Here is a 25063-nt window from a genome sequence, read left to right as displayed (position 1 = left end):
GTGCCACCAGAACAACTCTGTTTGAAGGCAAGAGAGGCAGTGCGGTGAGGTAAAGTTTCTCAAAAAGTTGTTCCAGCTTCTACCCCGCATTAAAGTGGCAGTTCTGCTGCAGCGCTCTAATACATACGCAACTACGAAAATGCCGCTACGCAACTTTCAAGCGCAGAAGTTGCAAATACATTCAAACGTTCTGTACGTATACTCATTTTATTCTGCTAATTTTCATCCAGTGTGAAACCCTGAGAATAATTGTTCTGTAATTCTAGTGTGAAATAGCCCAGTGACAATGCTGATAGAAGTAACGGTAGTTGGTTGCCATATGGGGTGTTCACAGTTCGTTCCAAATTATGTCTGAAAATGTAGATGTCTACATTTTGAGACATCTTTAGCATCAAACTGTGAGCACCCCTTTCTAGCAGTCGTCGCAAAATCGTCTCAAAACTGTGCTGGTGTTGCCAGACATTTCCTCTTTGCGTGCATTTTTTATATATCGCCTTTCGATTTTGTTTCTGAAAAATTGTAATTATTTAACTTAATTACCAATTCCTAATATTTGTTATTTCTTTTCCTTGATTTGTTTCTTTTCATCAGAAATTGCGCTCAAATTAAATGCAAATACAAAAAACGTGCCCAATAAAATAAAAAAAATGTGATTAGTATTGCCATAATGCAACCCTGCTGCGAGGTTGCAAAATGTAGACGCGTAAAAAACATACCTTTGAGTGTGACAAAATGTAGACGGCGTCGTTTTCCAATTTTGTATGGGAAACAACAACACCACAGATTTTACGGTTAGAAAACGTCTTAAAATGTAGACGTCAACATTTTCAGACACTATTTGGAACGAACTGTGAACACCCCAATAGTAACCACAAGATTTAACAGGGCTGCATTTTGTGCTAAACAAATGTAGTTGTACCTGCTTGAACTTAATTAATTTAAACTATAATTTTACCATTTATTGCGGTATGATAATTTCAATGTATGCAAACGTAAAAAATAAAACCGGATTATAATGTACTTGGTACTGAAGAAGTTCAAATGTGCACCTCAACGGAGAAAAGAAAGTCGCGAAACGAAAAGCCGCTCGAAATTCAAAGTGCTGTGAAAATTACAGATAAGTTTTATAAAATATTTAATTTAAAATGAAGAAAAGAGCATTTAATAATGCAATGACCAAAGAAAAACGGATTTACGAATCCAATGTAAAAAAATTGCGAGCTCTAAGGCAAATGAAAAGTGCAGAAAATGTGAATGTAGAAAGTAGTGGTGTTGTGCATCCAAATGAACAGCCAGGACCCTCTTTTTTTTAGTACAGAATCTACTGAATAAACGACAAACTCATCTGAACTACAATTCGACGAGAGTATACAAGAAGTACGAAACATTGCTGCAATTCAACTGGGACGGAAGATGGGAGAGAAAACCACTGAACAAACTCATACTGGTTGACACAATCCTACGAGGTAATATGCACACATATCAGGGACACTACTTTACGTTCTGACCATTCATTTAGTTTTTTAATTATTTATATTTATGTACCTATATAAAAACATTTCTAACATACTTTGTAAAAAATTATCAAAAAACAACGCAAGTTCTTAGCCGCTTAAAATTTGCACAATAATATGCTCACATTGAATCCGCTGTAAATCTGAATACCCGATTTTTTTTTCTAGAGAACGTGATTTAAAAGTTTTAAATTTTGATTACCAAATTTTGCGATTTTTAATAAATCTTGTACAAGGTTTGGAACTTTCAGTTCCACGGTTTACGTTTTGGTATAAACTATATCTTTGTAAAAAAAGTTAATTTCAAATAGAGAAAAAAATAAATGGTCAAAACTTATAAAGAAATAATATCCCTAATTATGTGGCTAACATACAAACATATTTTTTAATAAAAATTTTTTTGAAAATCTATTTCATACCATCTATGATGCATTTAAAAAGAAAGGTGCAGTTGAGTTGGAAAAGGATATCAAAAAGGCAGCTGAGCTTAGCCATCACCGCTTACACCAAAAAAAAAAAATATTAACAAAAAAATCAAAAAACACATCGGCTGGAAATCCATAATTTTAAGACTATTCAATATTAGATTTAAGTACATATGTACATATGAACGCTAGTGGCAGAAATAATATAAACGCCTTATTTTGATTAATTTTTCGCTAAATTACCTTTATTTTTTAACATTTAGTGCTTATTTAATATTCAATGTTTATTTAATGTTCAATGTTTATTTAATGTTTAATGTGCAAGCAGTACCTTTCTTTCTGAATTTTGGTACCATAATTTTGAACGCAGCTGTATGTATGTTTTTATGGTTTTCTGAATTTTAAGTTCGTGAAACATGAATCAGTTTGCTACTAACTTTTTAATGTTCAGTAATTAGTTTATAAGATTTTGTGAAAAAGTATTTAACAAAAAATCCCACTCTGTTCAATATCTGTTTTATGTATGTACATATGTACGCTGGTAGCAGAACTAATAGAAACGCGTTATTTTGACTAACTTTTGGCTACATTGTGGCGCAATTTTGTATTTCACCCTTATGACGGTTTTGTAATGTTTTTACATAAATTTTTAAAACATATGGAGCAAAGTTGCCAATTACTTGTCGGCGCTTTTCTGTATACTGAGATTAGTCGCTATACATAATACAAAGTAAGATACTGGTAGCCATGGCTACTAGACCACCAACTGGACACCAATCGCCATGTATATTGGGGCCACAAATAAGCAAAAGAAGAAGAAGAAAAGAATGCACCGAAATAAATCGTTTCTATTATTTCTGTCGCAAGTGTATGTGTTTTATGAAAAAAATTTGAATTTTTACTTCGTAACACATTAGTTATTTAACTTCTAATATTTTAATGATTAATAGTTAGGTCATAAGATTTTATGAAAATAAAAGAAAAAAAATAATAAGTATTAAATGTGTCATTAATGATAGATTTCTAATCATGCGTGAGNGTACCTTTCTTTCTGAATTTTGGTACCATAATTTTGAACGCAGCTGTATGTATGTTTTTATGGTTTTCTGAATTTTAAGTTCGTGAAACATGAATCAGTTTGCTACTAACTTTTTAATGTTCAGTAATTAGTTTATAAGATTTTGTGAAAAAGTATTTAACAAAAAATCCCACTCTGTTCAATATCTGTTTTATGTATGTACATATGTACGCTGGTAGCAGAACTAATAGAAACGCGTTATTTTGACTAACTTTTGGCTACATTGTGGCGCAATTTTGTATTTCACCCTTATGACGGTTTTGTAATGTTTTTACATAAATTTTTAAAACATATGGAGCAAAGTTGCCAATTACTTGTCGGCGCTTTTCTGTATACTGAGATTAGTCGCTATACATAATACAAAGTAAGATACTGGTAGCCATGGCTACTAGACCACCAACTGGACACCAATCGCCATGTATATTGGGGCCACAAATAAGCAAAAGAAGAAGAAGAAAAGAATGCACCGAAATAAATCGTTTCTATTATTTCTGTCGCAAGTGTATGTGTTTTATGAAAAAAATTTGAATTTTTACTACGTAAGACATTAATTATTTAACTTATTATATTTTAATGATTAATAATTAGGTCATAAGATTTTATGAAAATAAGAGAAAAAAAAATAAGTATTAAATGTGTCATTAATGATAGATTTCTAATCATGCGTGAGAGATCAGACTTGTCGAATTTTTACATCAACTGTGAGTAATCAGCAATGACATGAAAACATGTCAGACTTGATGTGTCATGATTGATCGGGTATTACATCAAATTTGATTGCACATTGTTGACTTATATTTCTATCACGGCTGATCACTCATAATTGTCGAAGATTTACATCACTGATGATTCAAATTTGAATGCCGAACTCAGAGGGAGTAAGCAGTCTAGCAATATGCCAAAACGTATATGTTAGAAGGAGATGAAGCATCACACGTACACAAAAGTTTCCATCAGATTTTTCACACTGCCCTTTAGAATTTGATAGAAACTTGTAGGTAGCCCGTGACAGAAATCTCTATCACTCTTGCCACTCAAATGATCACTGTTCTTGCAGGGGCTCTTTATTTCCGGGCTGGGACGTGTCCCGTCGTGCCGTGCCGGGCCGGGCCGGGCCCCACAAACATTCTTAACGTGCGGGCTCGTGCGTGTTTTTGAAAGTTTATTTTGCACTCGTGCCGGGCCGGGGCTGAAAATTTAGGCCCGTGCCCATCTCTACTTTGAGCGGTGAGTATTGCAGTTCAAGATGAATTTCATATAATTTTTCACTCATCTGAAAAGGATCAAACATGTCCCTAAATCTTCGCCTTTCAACTTTCGCATCAGCAATCTGGGACTCGTTCTGCTCTTCAAGCAATATAATTATGCTTCCACTTAAATTAAGAGCAAACGAAATTTTATTTTTAAATTAAAATGAGATAGATATATTTAGTTATTTTAAAATATTTACAAATTTTAACGTCATAAGCTGCCATAGTTTGGTGGCAATTATTTCTTTTGTCTTGTTTCGATTTCACACATTCCTAGGCAACCAGCTGATTTCGAAGATGTTTTCGCTCTTCCTCTTATTCTTTCGATTCGATCGTAACTCAGAATACCGAATTACGATTGTAGCGGAGCGGAATGCGGGAACGTAATAGAAATGCCGAATATAGCTGATAAGTATGAATGCATATAAGTAACCCAAATTATGGATGGTGAGTGGGATATACTCAGTTTGAACATACCCGTTGCGCTTCTCTGATATCGCACGTTTAATAATATAGAGATGTAACTCAAAATTTTACGTTTTTGGAATTTCATTATGCATATAATAAGCTTGATAAGTAGAATATGCTCAGTTTAACAGATAACCATAGTTCCCAAATATGGCGAAGATATGTGTCCTCCCATCTGTCTTTTTGTATACCAACTGTATGAATTGATAAAACTTTGATTGCGTTTTCCCACAATATTTAAATTTTGAAATACTTCGTCATATTATTAAACGTGCGATATGAACATTTTTTTATTAACAATAAAATGCTTTGTTTAGGGGCTTTTGTGTTTAATTTAATACATAATTATAATACATAGAATATTTTCAACCAAATTAGAATTTGTTAATATTATTTAATAAGTTTAATAGCCCAGTTCTGTACCGGTGACATACTTTTTTTTCTGGTTATACTTTTTCATATATTTTTCCGTAAAAAAAAACTGTGACAAGAATTTGTCACTGATACAGAATAGAGCCTTAAAAATGTATGCTTTTAGCATATTGTTAGTCATTACTATATCATATGTTCAAATGCAGTTCAAATAATTTCATTTAAAATTTATATTTTTGGTGGTTTTATATAACCCTTGGATCGCATGAATCGTACGATAAATGGTGTGGCACCTAATGTTATGCTTATGCGTACTGGCGCGAATACTTTGTGTATGGCATATGCAATAACAAAAGTGCTAGCACCAGTAGTTACTTTAGTCGATAACGTCGACGAAGCTAAACCAAGGCGTTCCAGAATCGGTACAATATCTATTCCTCTGAAAGATGAAAAGAAAAAAATTAATACAAATTTAATGACAAATACATGTGTATATATGTATTATAAGCGTCAAGTGGTCTGATACATAGTACTCCTAAGTAATACAATAGTTAACATACATATCGTCGTTTAAAGTACAAAACCGCGTATCGTCTTTCGGAAAAAACGCGTAACTGACATTTGCTGCCAAAAATTGGATTTGCTCACACAAGCTCTTAGCTCAAAGTGTTAAATGTCACGCAAAGCCACAAAGTTTTGGCCCTTATTATGAGCTGCATTCGATTTTCGATCTTCGCTGGCTATCGAAGATCGAAGATCGAAAGTGAAATTCGTATTATGAGCTATGCAAGCGTGTCGAAATTTTCGTTGAGTATCGAATTTTCTGTCGAACAGAATTTTGCTTTCGATGGTGTAGCGAANTACTTCATTTTAATTAGAACAAATTTACATAAATATGTATAAGCACACTATTTAGTTTGCTCGATTTGTAAACAAAGCTTCTCAGCGGTGAAAAATATACTATTGTGAACAACCTAAACGAGCGAAATTCACAATAGCGCTATTCTTCATCGAATGAGCGCCATAATACCAAATGAAAATTCGTTCGCTCAGCACTTTCGACTACAGTCGAAAATCGAATGCAACTCATAATAGGGGCCTTTATCTGGCATTAGCTTAAGACTCGGAAGAGCTAGTTCATTGAGCTGAACGGACTAGAAGTGAACTAATCTTTAAAGTGAACTAAAAAATCCAACTCTGCTGTCCAATAAGCACAAGTTTTCACATTTTCCCATGTAATTTCAAGAGTTTTATGTGTTCTAATTCTAAACTCAAGAGTAACAATAATTTTTTGATATTTTTGTATTTATTAACCGACTTAATAAAAGGAGGAGGCAGGGATGTCAGTGGCAAAAATACTTCGATGTATTTCTTTGATTCGATGCATCGAAAAGTACATCGATGCATCCATTTGCATAGGATTTTTCAGATACTATTTCACATATTTCACAGCAAAATATGTTAAAAGCAAATTGTACAGAATTTCAAATTAATTACCGTAATTGAGCTAATTACACTGGATCACAAATTTTAGTTTTTTTTTGTTCTCCAGACGCCACTATCCAATTCCTATGTAGAATTGCTCGGTGATTCCGAAAATCCAGTTAATTTCATTTTCAACCGACTTCCAAAAACGGAGGAGGTTGTCAGTTCGTCGGAATATATATATATATTTTTTTTTTTATGTATGTTACCGCATAACTTTGCACCACGTCAACCGATTTTCGATAATTCTTTTAATTTGCAACGGAAAGGTAGTGTCTCAGAGGTGGTCCCATACTAATTTGGTTCAGATCCGATCATTGAATCATGAAATATATAGATATATATATTTTTTTTTTTGCTAAAAATTACTTGTTTTTCTATGGATACGTTTTCGAGATATTTGCAATTTAACGGTATTTAGCGTAAAAAAAGAGTGGTTCCACTTAATCACGTATATCTTACGAACCAATTGAACCATTGTAATACGAAATACGGCAATTGGAGCTTAGAAAGGTTCGGCTAGTACTATAAGGCCTGGGGCGGACAATACCGCAAATCCACCACTGGGTGATAATCCCAGAAGGTGGAGACAGACTCCATGAATGTCATTAATGGCTTGTCTGTACGCCGTTGTTGTTGTTGTAACAGCAGTGCTCAACCCACCGGCGTTTCGTCATGAGTGATCTTCATCCTCTGACTCTACAAGCCTGAGGCCGAGAAAGAGGGCTAAGTCGATAGGTGTGGTCCATTGTACTTCTGGTGTCGGGGTCATCAGGTTAGAGGTGCATGCGAAGAGGTGTTGGGTGCTGTATGGTCCCTGTCCGCATGCGGGTCAGATGTCTCAGCCGGGAGAGCTCACAAAGTTACCTTCAGCTGGCGGCGGAGGGAGTTGTTCCATGTATTCCTGTGTTCCTGTTTAGTTCTGCGAGGCTTAGGCTTGGCGTTTCGACCCATGATTGGCGTCCACACAGATAGCTGGATATCCACCTCTTCATTCGATCCGGATGCGTATTTGGAAAGGCTCGCATAGTTCACTGAGTCGAATGCCTTCGACAGGTCATCCGCGACGTGGATCCGTCATTGTGGTATTTGCAAATGTATGGGCAACGTTTTCCTTACGTTTCGTCGGATAATACAAAAACTTAACGGTCGTCCACAGTTTGATAGTCCCGACGGATAGATTGCAAATCTTAAGGTGTTCATTCCACGTTTTCCGCGTATGCCCGTTGACCAGTTCACTAATGTCCTTGTTCAAATCCATAATGCTTGGATCCTCAGGATTAGACTGACGTTTTCGATCACGCACGTTTTCGAGTCCCCCCGCTTCTACAGGAAAGCCTTGGTGGATTTTAGCGCTCCTGCCGGCTGGAAGTGGGCGGCTGCTGCGTTGATGATCCTGCGGATATTGCGCTCAGCTATGCGCGCATGTTGGCAGTGGAAGAGCGTTGAAATTGCGGTCTGTGTGTTCCGTGAAACTGCCTCAGTTAGCCTTCTTTGTGTTCATATATGCACAGTTTTTGGATGTGACAAAATCTCTTGGGTGGTCAATCGCGACTACTAAGAGCTTTGTTGTGAATTCTATGTTGAGTTGTTCTGACTACATTAATAAAGTTGAAAGTAATGTAAATGCCTTTTTACGTTGTAGATTAAAGATGTTATCTTTGTATACACCTTTAGACACAAGAAGAAAGTAAGGTGTTCAATTAATTTTGCCTCACAAAACGTATTCTGAGCTTGTTTATAGCAAACTTGTTTCTGTTTCGTCACAAAATTGATGTTGCGTTCAACAATCTCACTCGTTATGTTAATGCCCTTAAAAGATATGACCAAATCTCTTTGTGGAAAACTAAAGTTGTATGATGCATATGCATAATCATTGATTATCTTGCGGAAAGAAGTTTTATGTTCATATAAAACTCCGAAACATCTTTCTGAGATATTAAAACTAACAAGGTCTAGAAGGCATTAAAGTCTGATTGTTCCAAATATTTCTACTTGTCCTCATCAAGGTTGTTCTTCATTGATGCTGCGAGGCTCTGGAACTCCATTCCAAAATCTGTCAAGGCTGCTATGAATAGAGGTAACTACAAAAAGGTAATCCACCATTATTTTCAATCTACAAAATGTGGTTGCGACTAAACTGTCTTATTTTCCCGATCTGATTAAACTTAAGGTCCTTATTTATTTTTTTGTTAGTTTTAGTTAGTTTAGATTACATTCCATTGCACTAGAATTACATTTTTTTAATTTTGTAACTTCCATCCTGTAGATGTATGATCACACTAAAAGTCTTACATAATATGTATATTATAGACCCGCATAACTTAAATAAATAATACTTGGTCTGACGCGAGCGTAAGCACTGGTTTTCACCCAATGTCATTTGCAATTTATCAGATCCCCTCTAGCTATAGTGATGTCTGGCGAGCTGTAGCGGTCACCCGCGATTCCGGTGGGAGCATAGTCTTTTACTGTGCAGAACGATGAGCCATCAATTTGTTCAGCGAGCTGGTCACTTCCCAGGTTGGAGTGCCAGAGTTCGTGGCAAGCTGCAGTAAAAGCAGTACTCCGCTCACGATGGTGCCTGCGGCCGAAGCAGAGCTTCCGGCGGCACCAGTTGTGGCACGCGTTGCACCTTACTGATGTGGTCCCAGTGGAAAAGTAGTAATGCATTACATGCGTGATAAATAATGTAATGTATTTCTTATGAGTTCTAGATTCTATAACTATTTAATATGTAATCAGCATTCGAATGTTTCCAAAAAATCGCAAAAATTTCGTGTTTTCAGGTGACACAAGTTATTGCAGTTGTTGCAACGGACTGAGGTAAACGAATGGTGAATGTTTCGGTCGCAGACAATACATGTCCCAGGTCCGGGATTTTGCTCTATGCCGGCACGGACCAGTAGTGTGCGGAGCAGACTTGCCGGTGGGTCATGCTCCCAAGGCGAAACAATGGGGGCTTGCTGCTGGAGTTCATGGTCGAAGTAACTGCTTCGAGTCAACCCGTAACGTAGGATCGACCATTTGGGGATTATCCGTGTGTAACTGCGCTTTAACGAGTGGCACATGAAACGTGCTGTTGCGACGGGGTTTTCCCAGAGGGATAGAGGTGTTAGCTGAGGGCTTGAATGGAGATGTGAAGAGGTGGTTAATGTCGTAGAGGGGATCTTCACATGCGGGACACTCATTAGGTATATCGGGGTCGAGACTGGACAGATATGCGAATAACGCGGGTCTCGCGAGTGCCTGTTATAATATGGGAACGATTTATTCTAACGGAGTTGGCGATAAACTGATTATCTTCTTTAGCATCAGATCAAAGCAGTCGCCCAGTCTGAAAACTCATTTGGTATCGAACAGCTCAATATGGTCTTTCCCAATGCTGGAAAAGCTTGAGATAGTGTTCATTATCAATTCGAACATCTGTTTTAGTTTGGCTAGAATACCAAATGCAAAGATCGCGGCAATAGACAACTCCTTTTACTGTTTTCACATCAACAAATAGATGGAAGTGTGTCGAGATACCAGTTCTAGAGCTATGCTGGTAGGGCTCAATCGCTTCGATGACGTTGGCAGGCATGCGTTCATTTGACCATATTCTGCACAAGAGTTGGTGCATGTATCTTATCAACTCTTCACCGCCTTACATACATATGTAGGTAGCAGGCCGTTAGCCTCAAAAGTTTTATTGTTTTTCAGCCGGGAAGCTGCTATTCGTACCTCGTCATAGACGAGCGGTAGGGCATCGATTCCGTGATTCCTACATAATCTAGGTATGTTCTGGATATTGGTCACTGCGACGACGTGCTTGTTATTATAGGAATATTCCCTAGCCTTGAAATCCTCTTACGTCTACTTAGATACTTTGTGATATAATTTCCGTCCAAGCTCTTTGCAATCTCGTATTTCAACATGCCTGTTAGGCAGTGGCACTTTCCCCACTTCTGTCATTCATACCCTCTATTCATGAATTCTCCCAAATGACGGGGTTCATCCGAGAATTTTTTACTTTTCCATTGGAATTCGCTTTTACGGGCCGTCGTTACGTAAAAAGGTTTCTTGAATTAAAATATGCAAATATCGTCATTATCCTTGTTTATTCGACCGTTAGTGGCGTTTCACATGTGCCGGCAATCGGATTGCCGGGCTAAGGTGTATTTGTAGCTATTAGGGCTTTCAAACAAGCGATTTCTTGGTTTCATACATTTTGTGTCGACAAACCAGGGACCGGAATGTGTGAAATGGAACTTAAAAGCTCCAAGTTTTTGTAACCAACAATATTTTCGGAGCATCTTTTTTGTGTTCTGGAACACTCCGTAAAATTTGTAGTTTTTTATCCAAATTCATTAAAAAAAACAAAAATTAGTGCAGTAAATCTGATATTTGAGGCCACAAAATAGTCTCCGCAGAATGAAACACCCGATTTACATGATTCAAGTACTTGAAAGCAATTCTTGCTCATTCTCTTTTGTGTTTTCTATTTGCTTTTACACGTTTCAATTCTGTAGAATTCAAGTTTTTTGTTCTTTAAATGGGACGCAAAGAAAATGCCAAAAGCAAAGCAGGAAAGTTGAAACGACTTGACGGTACAGACGCATGTGTACTCGTCCCTGTTCTTCTCACCCCCTCTCTTCCACATACGAGCAGAATTGAATTCAATACTTGAATTGTGTATAAGCAGTCAAACTTATCCAAAATGCTAAAAAAAACCCTAAACAACATATCAAAAATGAGTTAAGGTGTTTCGGTACTAGTAGTTGCGATCCCGTACGACTCCGGACTAGTCAGAAATAGTCAGAATCAGTCAAATTTTACTGGAAATCGATCCCGTACTCGGTTCTCTGACTATTGAGAGGACAAAAAAGAGAAAAAGAGAGTAAATAAGGTCCTCTCTCTGTCAGAAGTTACCAGTTCTAGTCCGAAGATTTTTTGCTGGCAAGTTCAGGTAAATGTGTCAAACCATCAGCTGTAGTGTGTTTGGCAACCAAATTGTAAACAAAAGAAAAGTGCACTCTGCTAATGCATGCTGAAAAGTATCTAATTACTTGTTTAAGTGGATTCTAATGAATTTTTGGTTATTTATATGTGTGAGTTGAGTGTGTTTACGAATAAAATAAGCGAAAATTTACAACCAAAATTTGGAGGTTATGTTGAAGTTGATAGAAGTTACCATTTTTTACTAGAAAGCGATCCCGTACTTTCCAATGTTACTCTCTCGCTCTGAGCGAATTTTTATTTTTTGACAGTTTTACTAGTTTTAGTCCGAGGAATACGGGATTGCACCTAGTGTTAATTAATTTAAAAAGTCGTGAAGTTTCCTAGGTTAACGCTAAAAAACGCTCAGAACTTGTGATACATGGATCATGTCAATAAAATAAAAATGTCAGAATAAAGAGCAGAAAATTCTTTATTATCACTGATAACTGCCTTTTTAACCGACTACAAAAAAAAGGAGGAGGTTATAAATTTTTTTATGTACTTATGTTACCGCATAACTTTGGACTACGTAAACCGATTTCCATAATTCTTTTTTATCTAAAAGTTGGTACCTCAGGGGTGGTCCCATACTAAATTGGTTTAGTTCCAATCATTGGATCATGAAGAAACAACGGCAATCCTAAATTTTTATATGAGAATTGAAGTCGGTTGTGTTTTTTGCTTAAAAATTACTTGTTGTTGCCTGAAATTGAAGCAAGTGATGCCGGCAACATTTGGTTTCAACAAGTTATCGTGTGATATCACGCTTCTAGATTTTTTCTTTGGGCTTATGTATGTGTTGTCAGAAGTCTTCGTCGATAAGCAAGTTATGATTAAAAACTTGCATTGAAAACTGGAACTTCCGAATGGCCAACCAACAGCGTAGTCGCGGCCAACATTTAAATGAAATTATTTTTAAAAAGTAAATAGGAGTGTACTCGTACCCAAAACCATGATAAAAATATAGTAAGGTAGAACCGCTGAGAGTTACTTTTAAAATTCTTGACGTTTCCAAACATTTTAATTTTTAAATTTACTCACAAACTCACACACACATTTTCATTTTCAATCTCAAGCAACAACAATTTCGAACAATTTCAATTTTTTATTTTCAATTTTATATGATTTTAAAATGGTGGCAAGAACGGTTCTACCTTGCTATGTTTTTATCATGCCCCTAAACTATCAAAAGTTCTAGAAAACTTTTACTGGTTTTGCGTTCTCGTACCCCAAAAACTTGCAAAGTAGGGGAAATTGAGAGAGCAAAATGTGATAGTGCTGCAAATTTCTGCTGAAAAAATTTTTACCAGCGAAAACTTGCAAGTAAGAAAATCAGCTAATCACAAACACATGCTTGTAAATAAACAAAAGAAAATATGACCTTTTTGAGTTATTTATTGCAAATTTCGATATTAATGCTAGTATACAACGAAGAAGTGAGTAAATTTATTAAGCACAACGTTTTTTGAGTTTATTTTTCGTTAATTTACTATTAATCTGCAGTTTGTTTACTTTAGTGTGTGCTGACAATGGTTGCCATATGACATTTTTCGTTTGTACCATAATTTTCCTTTAAATATACCAAAGTAGATTGAAATGCAGCATGCTGAAATATTTTTTGCTGAAGTTGTCGGTTTTGGCAGATTGATTGTTGAAATGAAAACTTTATAAATTTAAAGCTACATTTGTAGCTACATATATCTATTAAATTTTTCTGGATCAATGTTGGGTGTTTGGAGGAGATTCTCACATCACAAATTATGAGAAAAATAACTTATTCATTCCGATATAATTAATTGGTATTTTAAAAAGGTGTTTCTTATACAAAGCTATTCAATTGTATAAAATGCCGAATCGGGGGAGAATGTACCAAGCCAAATTGCCAAATGAACCACCAGTGGCAACTGTGGAAGTGATCAGCTGTTTCGAAGATTGCAAGTTTTTGCAAATTTTGCGTTCTCGCACTTCTGGGGATATTTTGTCTCTTTGAATGCTGCTAAATTCTGAGAATTTTTGCTGCTGGATAATTTTGTCCGCTCAATACGAGTACACACCTAACGTCAGAGGTTCTTCTTTCGGGTGATAATACAGATTCCGACATCCAGTTCTGTTTTAAGTTTTTTATTTAAAATTAAAAAGCCAAGGTCCAGAAGGATCACCCTATACATACAGTGGAAAGCAATGATGACTTTTTTTTTTTATTTGCAAGGTTTTTAAAGTTAACATTGTTTTGTTATTTTTCCATAAAAATATGGTTCGTGCTTTAACCAAAACCATATAAATCAAACTTTCAAGCTTTATACAGAGATATAACAAATTTTCATTAAAATTTTGAGCTTTTTAATCTGATTGGTTTGAATTTGATGATTGGCTTGAATTTTTTTGAGTATGCAGTTTTGTAGCTAACTAAATTTTAGCCGTCAGCAAAAATAAAAATTATAAAAATCAACGCGATTTGCAGATGCTTAAAACTTGCAGTTTATTATACTAAAATTAAATTTGCTATAAAACTATATTTTTATGAAAAAAAAAAAACAAAAGAAAAAATTAACTTAAAAAACCTTGCACATATTTAAAAAAAAAACCACCATGCACTCATCACTGCTCCCCACTATACATATGTATATTAGGCCATTTGGCCGAAGATTTTCCATAATTAACTTTTTTAGGTTCAATGAACTTCAATATAGTTAACGGCTTAATGAGGCCTTGGACGTAGTGTGGTTGACTCTGAACTGCTCATAAAGATAATGAAATTACGTGCATGCAAACCTTAAGGCTTAAGCGATACTAATTTTAGCGCAAAATCAGAAAGAAACAATAAATGATTGCAAGATAAAGATGTGTGTGTGTGTGATATTAAAAGCCTTTCATCGACGATATTGCTTACCCTGAAACTAGCAAATAGCATGCTCCAAGCGATGCCAACGAGATAGCCACATGAAATACTATTACCGTAGATCCATAATCTTTAAATGCTTTTTTCAGCTGCTCCTTTTTGCTCAGCGCCGTTGGTTGTTTGTCGCCTTCCACTTTTGTACAGTAATGACGTTTTTCCAGACTATCCGCTGTTGTTAGATTATGCTTTAAAAGCGACACGCTTGTAGTTGCTGTAGTTGCGTACTCTAATATGGAATTAACGTGCAATGACGCATTTGCTTTAGACTATATGTAGTAATATTAAGTATAGTTAGAGTGAGTTCAGCGCCAACCATGCCCAAAATAATTACAAATACACAACTACTAAGTGCAAACACGAGTATATTAATGTAAATCATGGTACTGCAATTTCATACCTTTTTTATTAATATTATAATCCTGGTCATACTTCACCCAGCTTGAACGAACGTCTTCACGTAAATTAGTGTAGTGAGAACTATGTAAGTTGCTGGACATGAATTTTCCCTCCTGTGACCACTGCCCACCAGGCATATTCAAATGCGTAAACTTGTGCATTCCACCATATGGATTGGGTACATTGCTTTGCATAACTGCATTGAGACTTGCGGCATTAAAGCAATCATACGATTGTAAATGAGGATCATTCGTTGTAGGCATCGAGTTGTCTGTGGTTATCTTGGATAAAACTGATTGCGATCGTTGAGATAAAATCACGGGACCAGAGATGTCCCGTGTACGATTTGGTGAAAAGCGTGTTGTTTCGGCTGGATCGATGTTTTTAGGTAGCGGTAATATAGCAATGCGTGCACTATACGAACGCGCATTAGTTATATGTAGTTTGTTCAAAACTGAAAGATCTTAAAAAATAAAAGAGTTCATACTTTTACTATTAATGTAATAATAAGTACATGTATATTTTATAATGATATTGAACAAACTATGTAGGTAAATACCGATAATTTACTAAAAGAAACACAGAACTCCAATAACGATATTATTGAGGTTGGGACAAAAGGCCCGTTGTAACAGCATAGGGAGTAACATCGAAATCCCTTTGGACTTAAAAATAGCTTTGTTCGTCGAAAATCCAGCAAGAATTATCCAACACTCAAAATATCAGAGAGTAAGAAAAAATTCTCTCAAATTCTCTCTCATGTTGAGAAACTTGCAAATTTCTGCACGAACGCAAATTTGCAGGAATTTGCAAGTTTCGCTGCCAGCTGGCGTCCACGGTTGCATTTCAAACATAAAAAATTTTTATAGAATTTTTAAAATTCTTTCGGATGGCCAAAAACAGGATATACATGTATATTTCTTGTTGTTCTGACTTTCTTTAACATACATTTCAATTTCTTCATCGTACTAGCTGTCGGGTTTCTTAAATCGACTCTGGTTGCAATTGCATTCCGATTGCGAATACCATTTTTTTCAGCCGAATTAAGTTCAAATCATTGGAATTAACTAAATTAATTATATCAACAATTATTTACTTCCTTTTTTCATAGAAAAATCGCTCGTGTTTATAAATTATTAAATTTAACGAACTAATTTATTCAAATTATTGTAGACAAAAATGCAACCATGCGCCACAACCACATGTTTTTCGTGTTTGCCAATTCTTGCTGGCAAAATTTTTTCCAGCAAGAATTTGCAACTTCTCTTCAAGAGAACTGTCACTTTGCTCTCACAATTTTTGAGTGTTGGATAATTTTTTGGCCTGCACGAACGCGATTTGGGCAAAAATCGTGATAATTCGTACAAATTCGTACAAATTTTTTGCTCGACGAACAAACCTAATGTTGCATAAGAAATGCAACTGTAACTAAAAGTACTGATTATGCAAACCCTGCAAATTATGCAAATTACTGTTGATTTTTTTACAGTTTTGCTTTCATATAACGAATAAACAATTTATTTTTATATGGAACAGAAACGCAACACCTTCGGTAAAAAAAATCTAAAACGAAAATTTTTAGCCACTTGAACTCGCCTTTTATTACACTAGAATTGAGTGGGCTACAACACTTTAAAACATCTTTCTAGAAAATCTAATTAAGAAGCTCCTAATTTTCACGAAAGCTTGTTGCATTTTTTTTTTAAATATTGCACAAAGTTTGATACATGGATTTATATGGGTTTTTTTAAAAAATGAACCGTATTAAAAAAAATACTCAAGTTACATAAATAACAAAAAAAATTTAATTGTGAAAACTGGTACAAAATTTGGGTCATTTTATTGTATGTGACGAAAAATTTCACATACGACAAAATTTTCAAACAGTTTGTTAAAATATTTATTTTTTTATTTTATTTTTTTTATTTTATTTATTTATTTTTTACAGTCTGTTAGACTTATATTGCAACAAAGATTTAACATTCTTATTGTCTTATTCTTATATTGTCTTATGTGACAAATTGTATGGTACGTACGACAAAACCACACCAATCCTATACATATGACTGTGCTACGGCAATTCTTATTGACAAATTGTTTAATGTTTTCTTGATTTTTATTCAAAAATTTATATCTGAGGTGTATTAGAATCCATTTTTTGCGTACGAGCAAAAAAAAACTTAAACAATTTCAGCCTTTTGCTTACTTGCTGTGTGTGTGGTTTGTAGTATGTCATACAGCTGGCCAGCATTTAACGTGAAAATGTAACATACGACAAAATAATTTTATAACAAAGTGGTTGTAAAAGCTATGTATATGAGTTACTGAAAATTTAAGAAAATGTGGTTTTATACTTAAATAGTATTTATGTAGAATCAAGCATTAAATTTCGGTAAAAAAAACTATTGTACAGCTTTTGAGAAATTGAGACTGAATCTTTAATATCGATTTCCCAAAACCTGCCGAAAGTAACATACGACAATCTTTTACCCAGGCGACGATATGTAGATGAATTACATTTAAAAATAAAATAAACTGAAAGACCAGCAATATATCAAAACACATACAATTTTTTTGTAAATAAGGAAATATCGGTGGGAGCGGAATTTGCCGAAATTTCGCACAAAATCGGGGAATTTCATTATCGAAATCGGGTAATTATCAAAAATGAGTTGGCTACCCTGGGTGTGAACACGATTCGGTTCGTGGCGTCAGCAACATAAACGATTTGTTTAAATGCGATTAACACTCGACTGCCTGTATACGGACTTACATTACGCCCAACCGCCGTTTTCTAAAATTAAGGTTCAAAAGCAATGGACTAAGTCACCTTTGCTTAAACATGAATAAAGGATTTCTTTATTCGGTCGTTCTAAATTACATATACATCATGAGTAGAGAGCTTTATTTTTTAATTAAATATGTTTTACATATGTACATACATATGTGCATATAGCAAATGCATTCAATAGTTTTGATTGTAATAAATAACAAAAATTGCCGCACTTCCTTACGACGACTTTTTTACCGTGCTAAAAATATCATATTTTCGCCGCACGAATTACACACGCCAATAAAAATGGGGAAAAACTTTGCAACCTAAAATGTTTAAGCTGTTTTCGATAGACATTTTCATGCTGATTACGAATCCGTAAGTAAAAAGTTTCCACCACGTCCAAGATTTTGAGAAAAACGTGGTCAAAGTATCAAAAAATCGCGTTTTTTGCAATATTTGAGATGCTCTAGCAAAAAAACAAAAGGGTATAGACCTTACACTTCGGCTTAAATTAAAGCTAGAACTCTCGACTACTATCCCTGAAAATACCATTCGTAAGGTTCTATCACCTTTTGTTTTTTTTTTGCTAGAGCTTCTCAAATATTGCAAAAAACGCGATTTTTTATACTTTGATTGAAACTTTCTACTTACGGCTTCATAATCAGCAAGAAAAAGTCTATCAAAAACAGCTTTAATATTTTAGGTTACAAAATTGTTTCCCATTTTTGTTGGCCTGTGTTACTGAAAGTGCACGAGAAGTGAATTTTTTTGACTTATAATTTGAATGCATATATGTACGTACGTATGTATGTACATACATACCCAACAAGCATTTCAGTAAATGTTTTTAAAAATAACTTAAAGTTTGTTGTAAGCGTTAAATAAGCGTTCAAATAAACCTTTAGTAAGTTATTTTAGTAAGTGTTGAGGGCGAATATTTATCAATCACTTAAACTTAAAAATGAAATTCAAATGCCAACGATATGAAGTTGTAAATATAAAATTTTTTAATTGTAAGTGACGTGTTTACGTTTTTTTTTAAATATATATTAACCATAATTATTAAAACAAAAGATGAAATAAAATCAATGCGGTTAAAATGTATGTACAGAAATTTCGCATTTAAAAAGTGAAAAAGACAGTGTAAGGATATTATAAATTTGCTTATGGATAGTGAAGTCCGCGGAGAACAAATTGAACATAACGTTACTTCCCATCAAGGACCCGCTGCGCTAATCGGTGAAACATTCGAGCCTTCAAATGATGAGTTCTCCTTATCCTTGCTTACTTTTACATTCAATTAAAAATTTATAAAGTTTTTTTCAGAAACCTTCATTCATCAGAATGGCGGCGAAAAAGCGGAATACATATCTGCATCGAAGTCGTTTTTCCAATTTGCCAATAACCGCATGTAATTGAAAGCTGCGGCATAAAACAAGGTATAATTAGCTTTTTATGCTTAATGTTTGTGTGTTATCATGAATTTATATGTTTATATTTATAATTTTTTTTTTTTTTTAAGTGCACAAAGAATGCTAATATGTCTCTTCTCTATTTATATTTATATTTTCGCTACCGTAGATGAGTCCGCAGAAAATTCTCATTTCTTTTAAATTAGAATATTTGTAAATTTTTAGTAAGTTTATATTCATACGCTTCAACTTTTTTATCCTTATTATAAGTTTATATTTATAAGCTTATAACCAAGGTTCCATTTCGATTATATTACGCTTACTTTCAAGCGTTATATAAAAAAAAAACAATGCTTTGTAAGCTTACAGCCGCATTCAGAAACGTTCCTTAAATTAGCTCTAACGGGCACTTAACGAATGATCGTTAAATCTGTTAATCAATGTTTCCTCTCAGAGATAAAATTTATGAAATAAAAAATTTAAGTATGGCCCCAGTTGCGGTCCTTTATTTTTGTGGCATCACTCACTTTTTTCGTTCAGTTTGAAATAAATTATAAAAATAAGTATTTATATCATTTTGCGCGCACTGGCTTAACAGACGCAAGGGCTGAGTGTGCAGAGCACTGGCGTGCCATTCGAGAGATCCGAGTCCGAATCCTGGGGCAGGGGTATTTTCTTTTTCCTTTTTTTATTTATTTATTTATTTTTTCTTTTTCCTTTTTTTATTTATTTATTTATTTTTTCTCTTTCAATTTTTATAAACCGTCTTTATCGAATTTTTTTGCTTTTTTGATCTAATTTTCTTTTGATTTATAGGTTTTATTGCTTTAAAAAGGAACCAATTTCTTTTTTATACCCGAGCGCACTTGTGCACAAGGGTATTATAACTTTGTTCACATAACGGTTGTTTGTAACAGGCAAAACGAATCGAGATAGATATAGACAAATGTATACATAAATGATCAGAATGAAAAGAGAAATCGATTAAGCGGTGACTGTCTGTCCGTCCGTCCGTCCGTCTGTCCGTCCGTCTGTGCACACGATAACTCGAGTAAAAATTAAGATATCTTAACGAAACTTGGTACGTGTACTTCTTTTGGGCGTAGGACGGACGGTATTGAAAATGGGCAAAATCGGACAATAACCACGCCTACCTCCCATATAACGGTAATTTTCAGAAATACGAAAACTGCGATATTTTAGTAACTACTGAAGATTATTCACTCAAAATTGATATTTGCAATAACTTTTAGACGAAAAATAAGAATATTATAAATTTTTGAAAAATGGGCGTAGCCACGCCCACTTAGTGTTACATGTGTATATCTTGGCAACCGCTGCACCGATTTCTTCCAAACTTGGCACAGTTATTGGCCTTGGTACAGGATACCAAATGGCCGAAAATTTTAAAAATCGGACAATAACCACGCCCACATCCCATATAACGGTAATTTGGAGAAATACGAAATCTTCGATAAATCCGTAAATATTGAAGCTAATTTATTCAAAATTGATGCTTGCAACAATTCTTTATCAGGAAATACGCTTATCATAAAATTTTGGAAAATGGGCGTGGCACCGCCCACTTATGATCACATATATGTATCTCGGTAACCGTTCGGTATTGTTATTGTGCTTGCCACATAAAAGCAAAGCGTTGAAAATTATTGAAATCGGACTAAAATTACGACCGCTTTTCATATAACGGTATATTTCAGAAATGCTTAAAACTGCAATATTTCGAAATTTAAGGACGCTAATTTACTTAAAATTTATACACCCCGGCTTATCGTGTAGCGTTATCTTTCGGAAAGGTGGAAAAGATATATTTAATAATTGCGCCGGGTATTTAATGTTCGGCTCCGCCCGAATTTAGACTTTCTTACTAGTTTTAATTTGATTAATTTTTTGAAACTGTTTGCTAAAAGACAAACAGGACCAATAACAGGCCAACTTACCTCAGTCTTTCGAGAGACAAAAGTCTTCATATTTCGGCAACTATCTTGAAAGCTCTTTTCTTTATTTCGAATGAGTTATTGAAAGATGTGCTAATAGTTGTATTATATTTATCGTTTAGCAATAACTTTTCTTAAAACTAAACGAAATAAAAAAAAATGTTTTAAACAGGAAAAACTAAAAATTTGGGAAACTGAAAGTAAAAGAAAAGAGATGAATCAAAAAAGTTTCCAAACGTTAAGTAAAATAAATAATATGACTTTTTTAAGCAATGCAACTTAAAAAAAATTGTATTAAAAAAACTCGTTGCCGAGGATTGAACTCGGATCTCTTGAATTGCGCCAACGTGCTCTGCTCACTGGGCCATTGCCCCTGTTACAGCAACGTTATCGAAATTGAAATTTAATGAAAAAACAAACAATTTCAAAATCATTCGTTAAAAAGTTAAGTAACGGTATTTGTTTACTTAACTTTAAAGTTCATTAAATGCCCTTAACGAATCATTAACCGAGGATTTTTTCAAATCGTTGCTGAGGGACACCTTAAGTAACCATCAAACGACCCTGAGTGAGGTGATGTTTATAATTGTAAACTTAAAAAAGCTTTATTTCAGTTTATTTTGCTTGTTGGGTACATATGTACATACATATCATAACAAGTGCATAAATGAAATTTTTTGTTCTGTTAACGAAAGCTGTTTTCTATGTTTAGCACTTAAAGAATGCGCAATAATGCAACATGATTCCATTCATGTTGGAACATATGTATATACAGGCCCGTCGAGAAGGAGGGGGAAAGGGGTGAACCCCCGGACCCGGGGTTCTTTAGGGGCCCGAAATATCAGAACCATAACTTATTATTATTTTTATAATGTAATTGCTCCTTCGTTGTAGACTTTTATTATAAATAAATTCCGATTCGTGCTGATTGCTTTAGACTCTATAAATTAAAGAAAATGATCACATGGCCCCAAACGCGTACTATTACAAATACCGCTGAAACTTGCTAGAATACAACTTTCGGATAGTTTTTCTTCTTGCATGTGAAAGCATAAGTATGTGGCAATGTATGCCTAAAACATATTGTACCTCCTTGTGCGATATATGTACATACGTGTAGATTATTTTTCGATGGCTTGTAGTCTGTTTTATGCACTAAGTAGCATGAATTCAGTAGACTTGCGATTTGACATGTAATCCAAAGAAATTAAGAACATGATAATCATGGATACAGGTTTGAAAGTTTATGTTGCTGTGCAGCTGTAGGTCGTTTCAGAAGTAATTTTCTGCTTAGAACTCGAGCTCGAGCTTACAAGCGCTCCAAGATATTGAGGTTTTTCGCGGTTAAGTACACGAAAAACGGCTTTAATCGCCACTTTTGCGTGCTCTATGCCATTCGCCTTCGAGTGGTGCTTTACGATTTTTCCTTCAGAAATTATGGCCATTGGAAGATGACGTAATGAGTTAGAAAGCATATGCTTGGCTTGGCGATGTTAGATTCGAGGACACGGCGGTTTAAGTGGCCGTAACTCTTGAGGGAAAAATCGTATAGCACCATTCGAGAGTGCATTTTTAAGGATAATAATAGTACTAGAAAAATACTTCAAATAATTCTAAACGATTTTTTACAATTTATTGTTTTTGAGTCAGAAAGAATATAAATTTTAACTATGGGTCAATAGCACGTTTAATAGCTTACAATGTTGCTTTTAAATGACCCCTATCTCTAACTAAATAAAAAATAATTTTACCTGAAAATTCAATTAGTAAAAAGACTTACACGTCACAAATAGTTTTGCACCGAAAACATATTAATAATGAAGAGTATAGGATACTGCTTTATTGTGAAGGCCGATTCTCATTAAGAAAGTTAATTACAGATTATTTTGTCTAATACTTTTTTTATTAACTTCAAAGTAATACAAGGCAATCGAAGAGAAGCCAGTATAATGCAAAAAATGGTGACCCTTAAATATATAAACAACCCTTAATTTCATGTTGTGCTTTTTTAATTGTCATTAATTTAAAGGTGTCTCAAGATTAAGTGAATTTTCATTTTTAAGATTAGGAGATTCGTGTTAATATTTACATTGTCTGATACCTCGGTGGTGTAGTGGTAAGCAGTGCGCGCTTTCACTCATCAGCACCTGGGTTCAAACACTGGTCAAAGCAACATCCCGAAAAATATAGAAAAAATGGTTTTTTCTTAACAGCGGTCGTCCATCGGCAGGCAATGGCAAACCTCCGAGTGTATTTCTGCCATGAAAAACAGCTTCTCATTAAAATACAATCGCCGTTCGGAGTTGGCGTAAAACTGTAGGTTCCTCCGCTTTGTGTGACAACATCAAGGCGCACGCCACAAGTCGGAGGAGAGCTCTGCCAAACACTAACATATGTGTAAGCGCCAATCTATTATTATTATTATTATTATACCTCAGAATAAGTATTACTCAGATAAAATCAAAAATCTGCGAAACCCGAGAAAAAATTTTCCGCTCGGTTTCGTTTTCGGCGATTTGGGCCTTATGACTTTAATTTTATGCACTTTATATATAAGGGCCCGTGATTTTTTGTCCTGGGCCCCGAGTTTTCTCTCGATGGCCCTGTTATTTATATTATATTGCATTTGTAGATGCACTATAAAGGATATGTACGCCATAATTCATTGAAGGAACAATATTAATTAATATGCTTTTCATTTGCTCATGTACCCACTTCCTATCTGGATTTTACGGCATTCTGGAAATAGGGAGAATGAAATAAACGAACGTACTGACCTCAATAGGTAAACTTGACTTATTTATAAAGAGCTCATGGGCGTTTGTTAACATTAGCCAGCATATAAGCAAAAGAACGTATAGACTTTGATCATGTCAAAGTGCAATTCCATAACATAGATGCATGTGTGATATTACTTAGTTAAATTCTCAATATTCTTTATAAGAAATAAACCAAATTCTAATGGATTGGCTAATAAAAGATAAAGATTGTTGAATTATTATTAAAATGTGTTTAATTAAAATGCCCTTCAAAATAAAGAAAGCGAGCGGGCCACCCACCGGAACAAAATCGCGTCAAAATAATAGGTACTCACTATAATTATCATTTAACTCCTTTCGATAGCACAATGGGTTTTTTGCACCCAGTCGATTTACTGTAACAATAAGTCTTTTTGTATTAGCAAACATCATTTATTCCTTCCAATTAAGCACGTACTCACTAAATACGCAAAATTAACACAAAAAGAATAAAAGGTAAATAAAAAAAATTGACAATTGATCATATTGGCAGCTTGGTATTGCCATATCGAATGCAATTCTTGTCGTAAAAAATCACCCAACCGACGTTAGCAGTTCATTAGTATAAATATTAAGATTTTTGTATTGCAATTTACATTACATATTGTGCGAATTTGAGTATGTTTGTGGAAAAAATTTACTTTATTAAAATATATGACAAAAAAATTTGTTTTTGTGGTTTTTTTTTCAAAATGCCTTAATAACATAGTCCGCAAATATACTTCGGAAATGTATACTTGATTTTCTTTTATTTTATGTATCATATACCACGTTTATACGTAAGCTATTTGCAAATAAAAATAATTAGCAAATACCTCATACGGTAGACAAACGGGCTCGATTATTTACATAACCAGCCTTAATTTGCTTTAACTCATGCATTTTCCTCTTTAAAATGAGCATAAGCAGCCGAACAAATGCACGAAATTTTTGAGAATTAACTCGGGTTCGGGAAATTTTCGATGACAACACTGGTAAAACGGCCAGTTGTTGTCTTTTGTACAAGTAAGCAAACAAAGCGCGCGAGTTCCGCGTCCGCGGTAGCCGAGTGGTAAGACTTACGGGCTACAAGCCTGTAGATGCCAGGTTCGATCCTCGGTTAGAGCGATTGCGAATTTTTTTTTTGTTTTTATTATTTATTTTATATATTTTTTATTTTACTTGATCTATATATTTAATTTTACTTTATTTTGTTTTCATTTGCTTTATTTTTTATCACATTTCTTATTTTACTATTAGTTAATTTTAATTTTTA

At 34.6% G+C, this 25063-nt stretch overlaps 1 protein-coding gene across 1 annotated transcript; it reads right to left on the bottom strand.

The window, feature by feature from the left end:
• Nucleotides 1–5180: 5180 nt before the first annotated feature.
• Nucleotides 5181–24289, bottom strand: LOC108371807 (uncharacterized). Its single transcript, XM_017627417.1, has 4 exons — nucleotides 24105–24289; nucleotides 14869–15330; nucleotides 14463–14697; nucleotides 5181–5546 (listed from the first exon to the last, which is right to left on the bottom strand). The coding sequence occupies exons 1-4, from the start codon at nucleotides 24199–24201 to the stop codon at nucleotides 5336–5338; spliced, it is 1005 nt and encodes a 334-aa protein (XP_017482906.1). The 5' UTR covers nucleotides 24202–24289; the 3' UTR covers nucleotides 5181–5335.
• Nucleotides 24290–25063: the final 774 nt, after the last annotated feature.

The sequence above is a fragment of the Rhagoletis zephyria genome, unplaced genomic scaffold, assembly GCF_001687245.7.
Source record: "Rhagoletis zephyria isolate East Lansing unplaced genomic scaffold, Rhagoletis_zephyria_1.1 Rzeph_scaffold_00072, whole genome shotgun sequence".
Classification (NCBI taxonomy): Eukaryota; Metazoa; Arthropoda; class Insecta; order Diptera; family Tephritidae; genus Rhagoletis; species Rhagoletis zephyria.
Note: the sequence above shows the minus strand (reverse complement) of the source record. Positions and strands in the feature narration are given on the sequence as shown.

Bases quoted from the DNA above. Each gene is read 5' to 3' on its own strand.
- LOC108371807 (XM_017627417.1), bottom strand. From the start codon at position 24,201: ATGATGTTTGCTAATACAAAAAGACTTATTGTTACAGTAAATCGACTG. The intron at 15,331-24,104 runs GTGAGTACCTAT...TTATTTTTTAAG, and splicing joins GGAGTTAAATGATAATTATA to ATCTTTCAGTTTTGAACAAA. The intron at 5,547-14,462 runs GTAAGCAATATC...TTCATCTTTCAG, and splicing joins TGCTATTTGCTAGTTTCAGG to AGGAATAGATATTGTACCGA.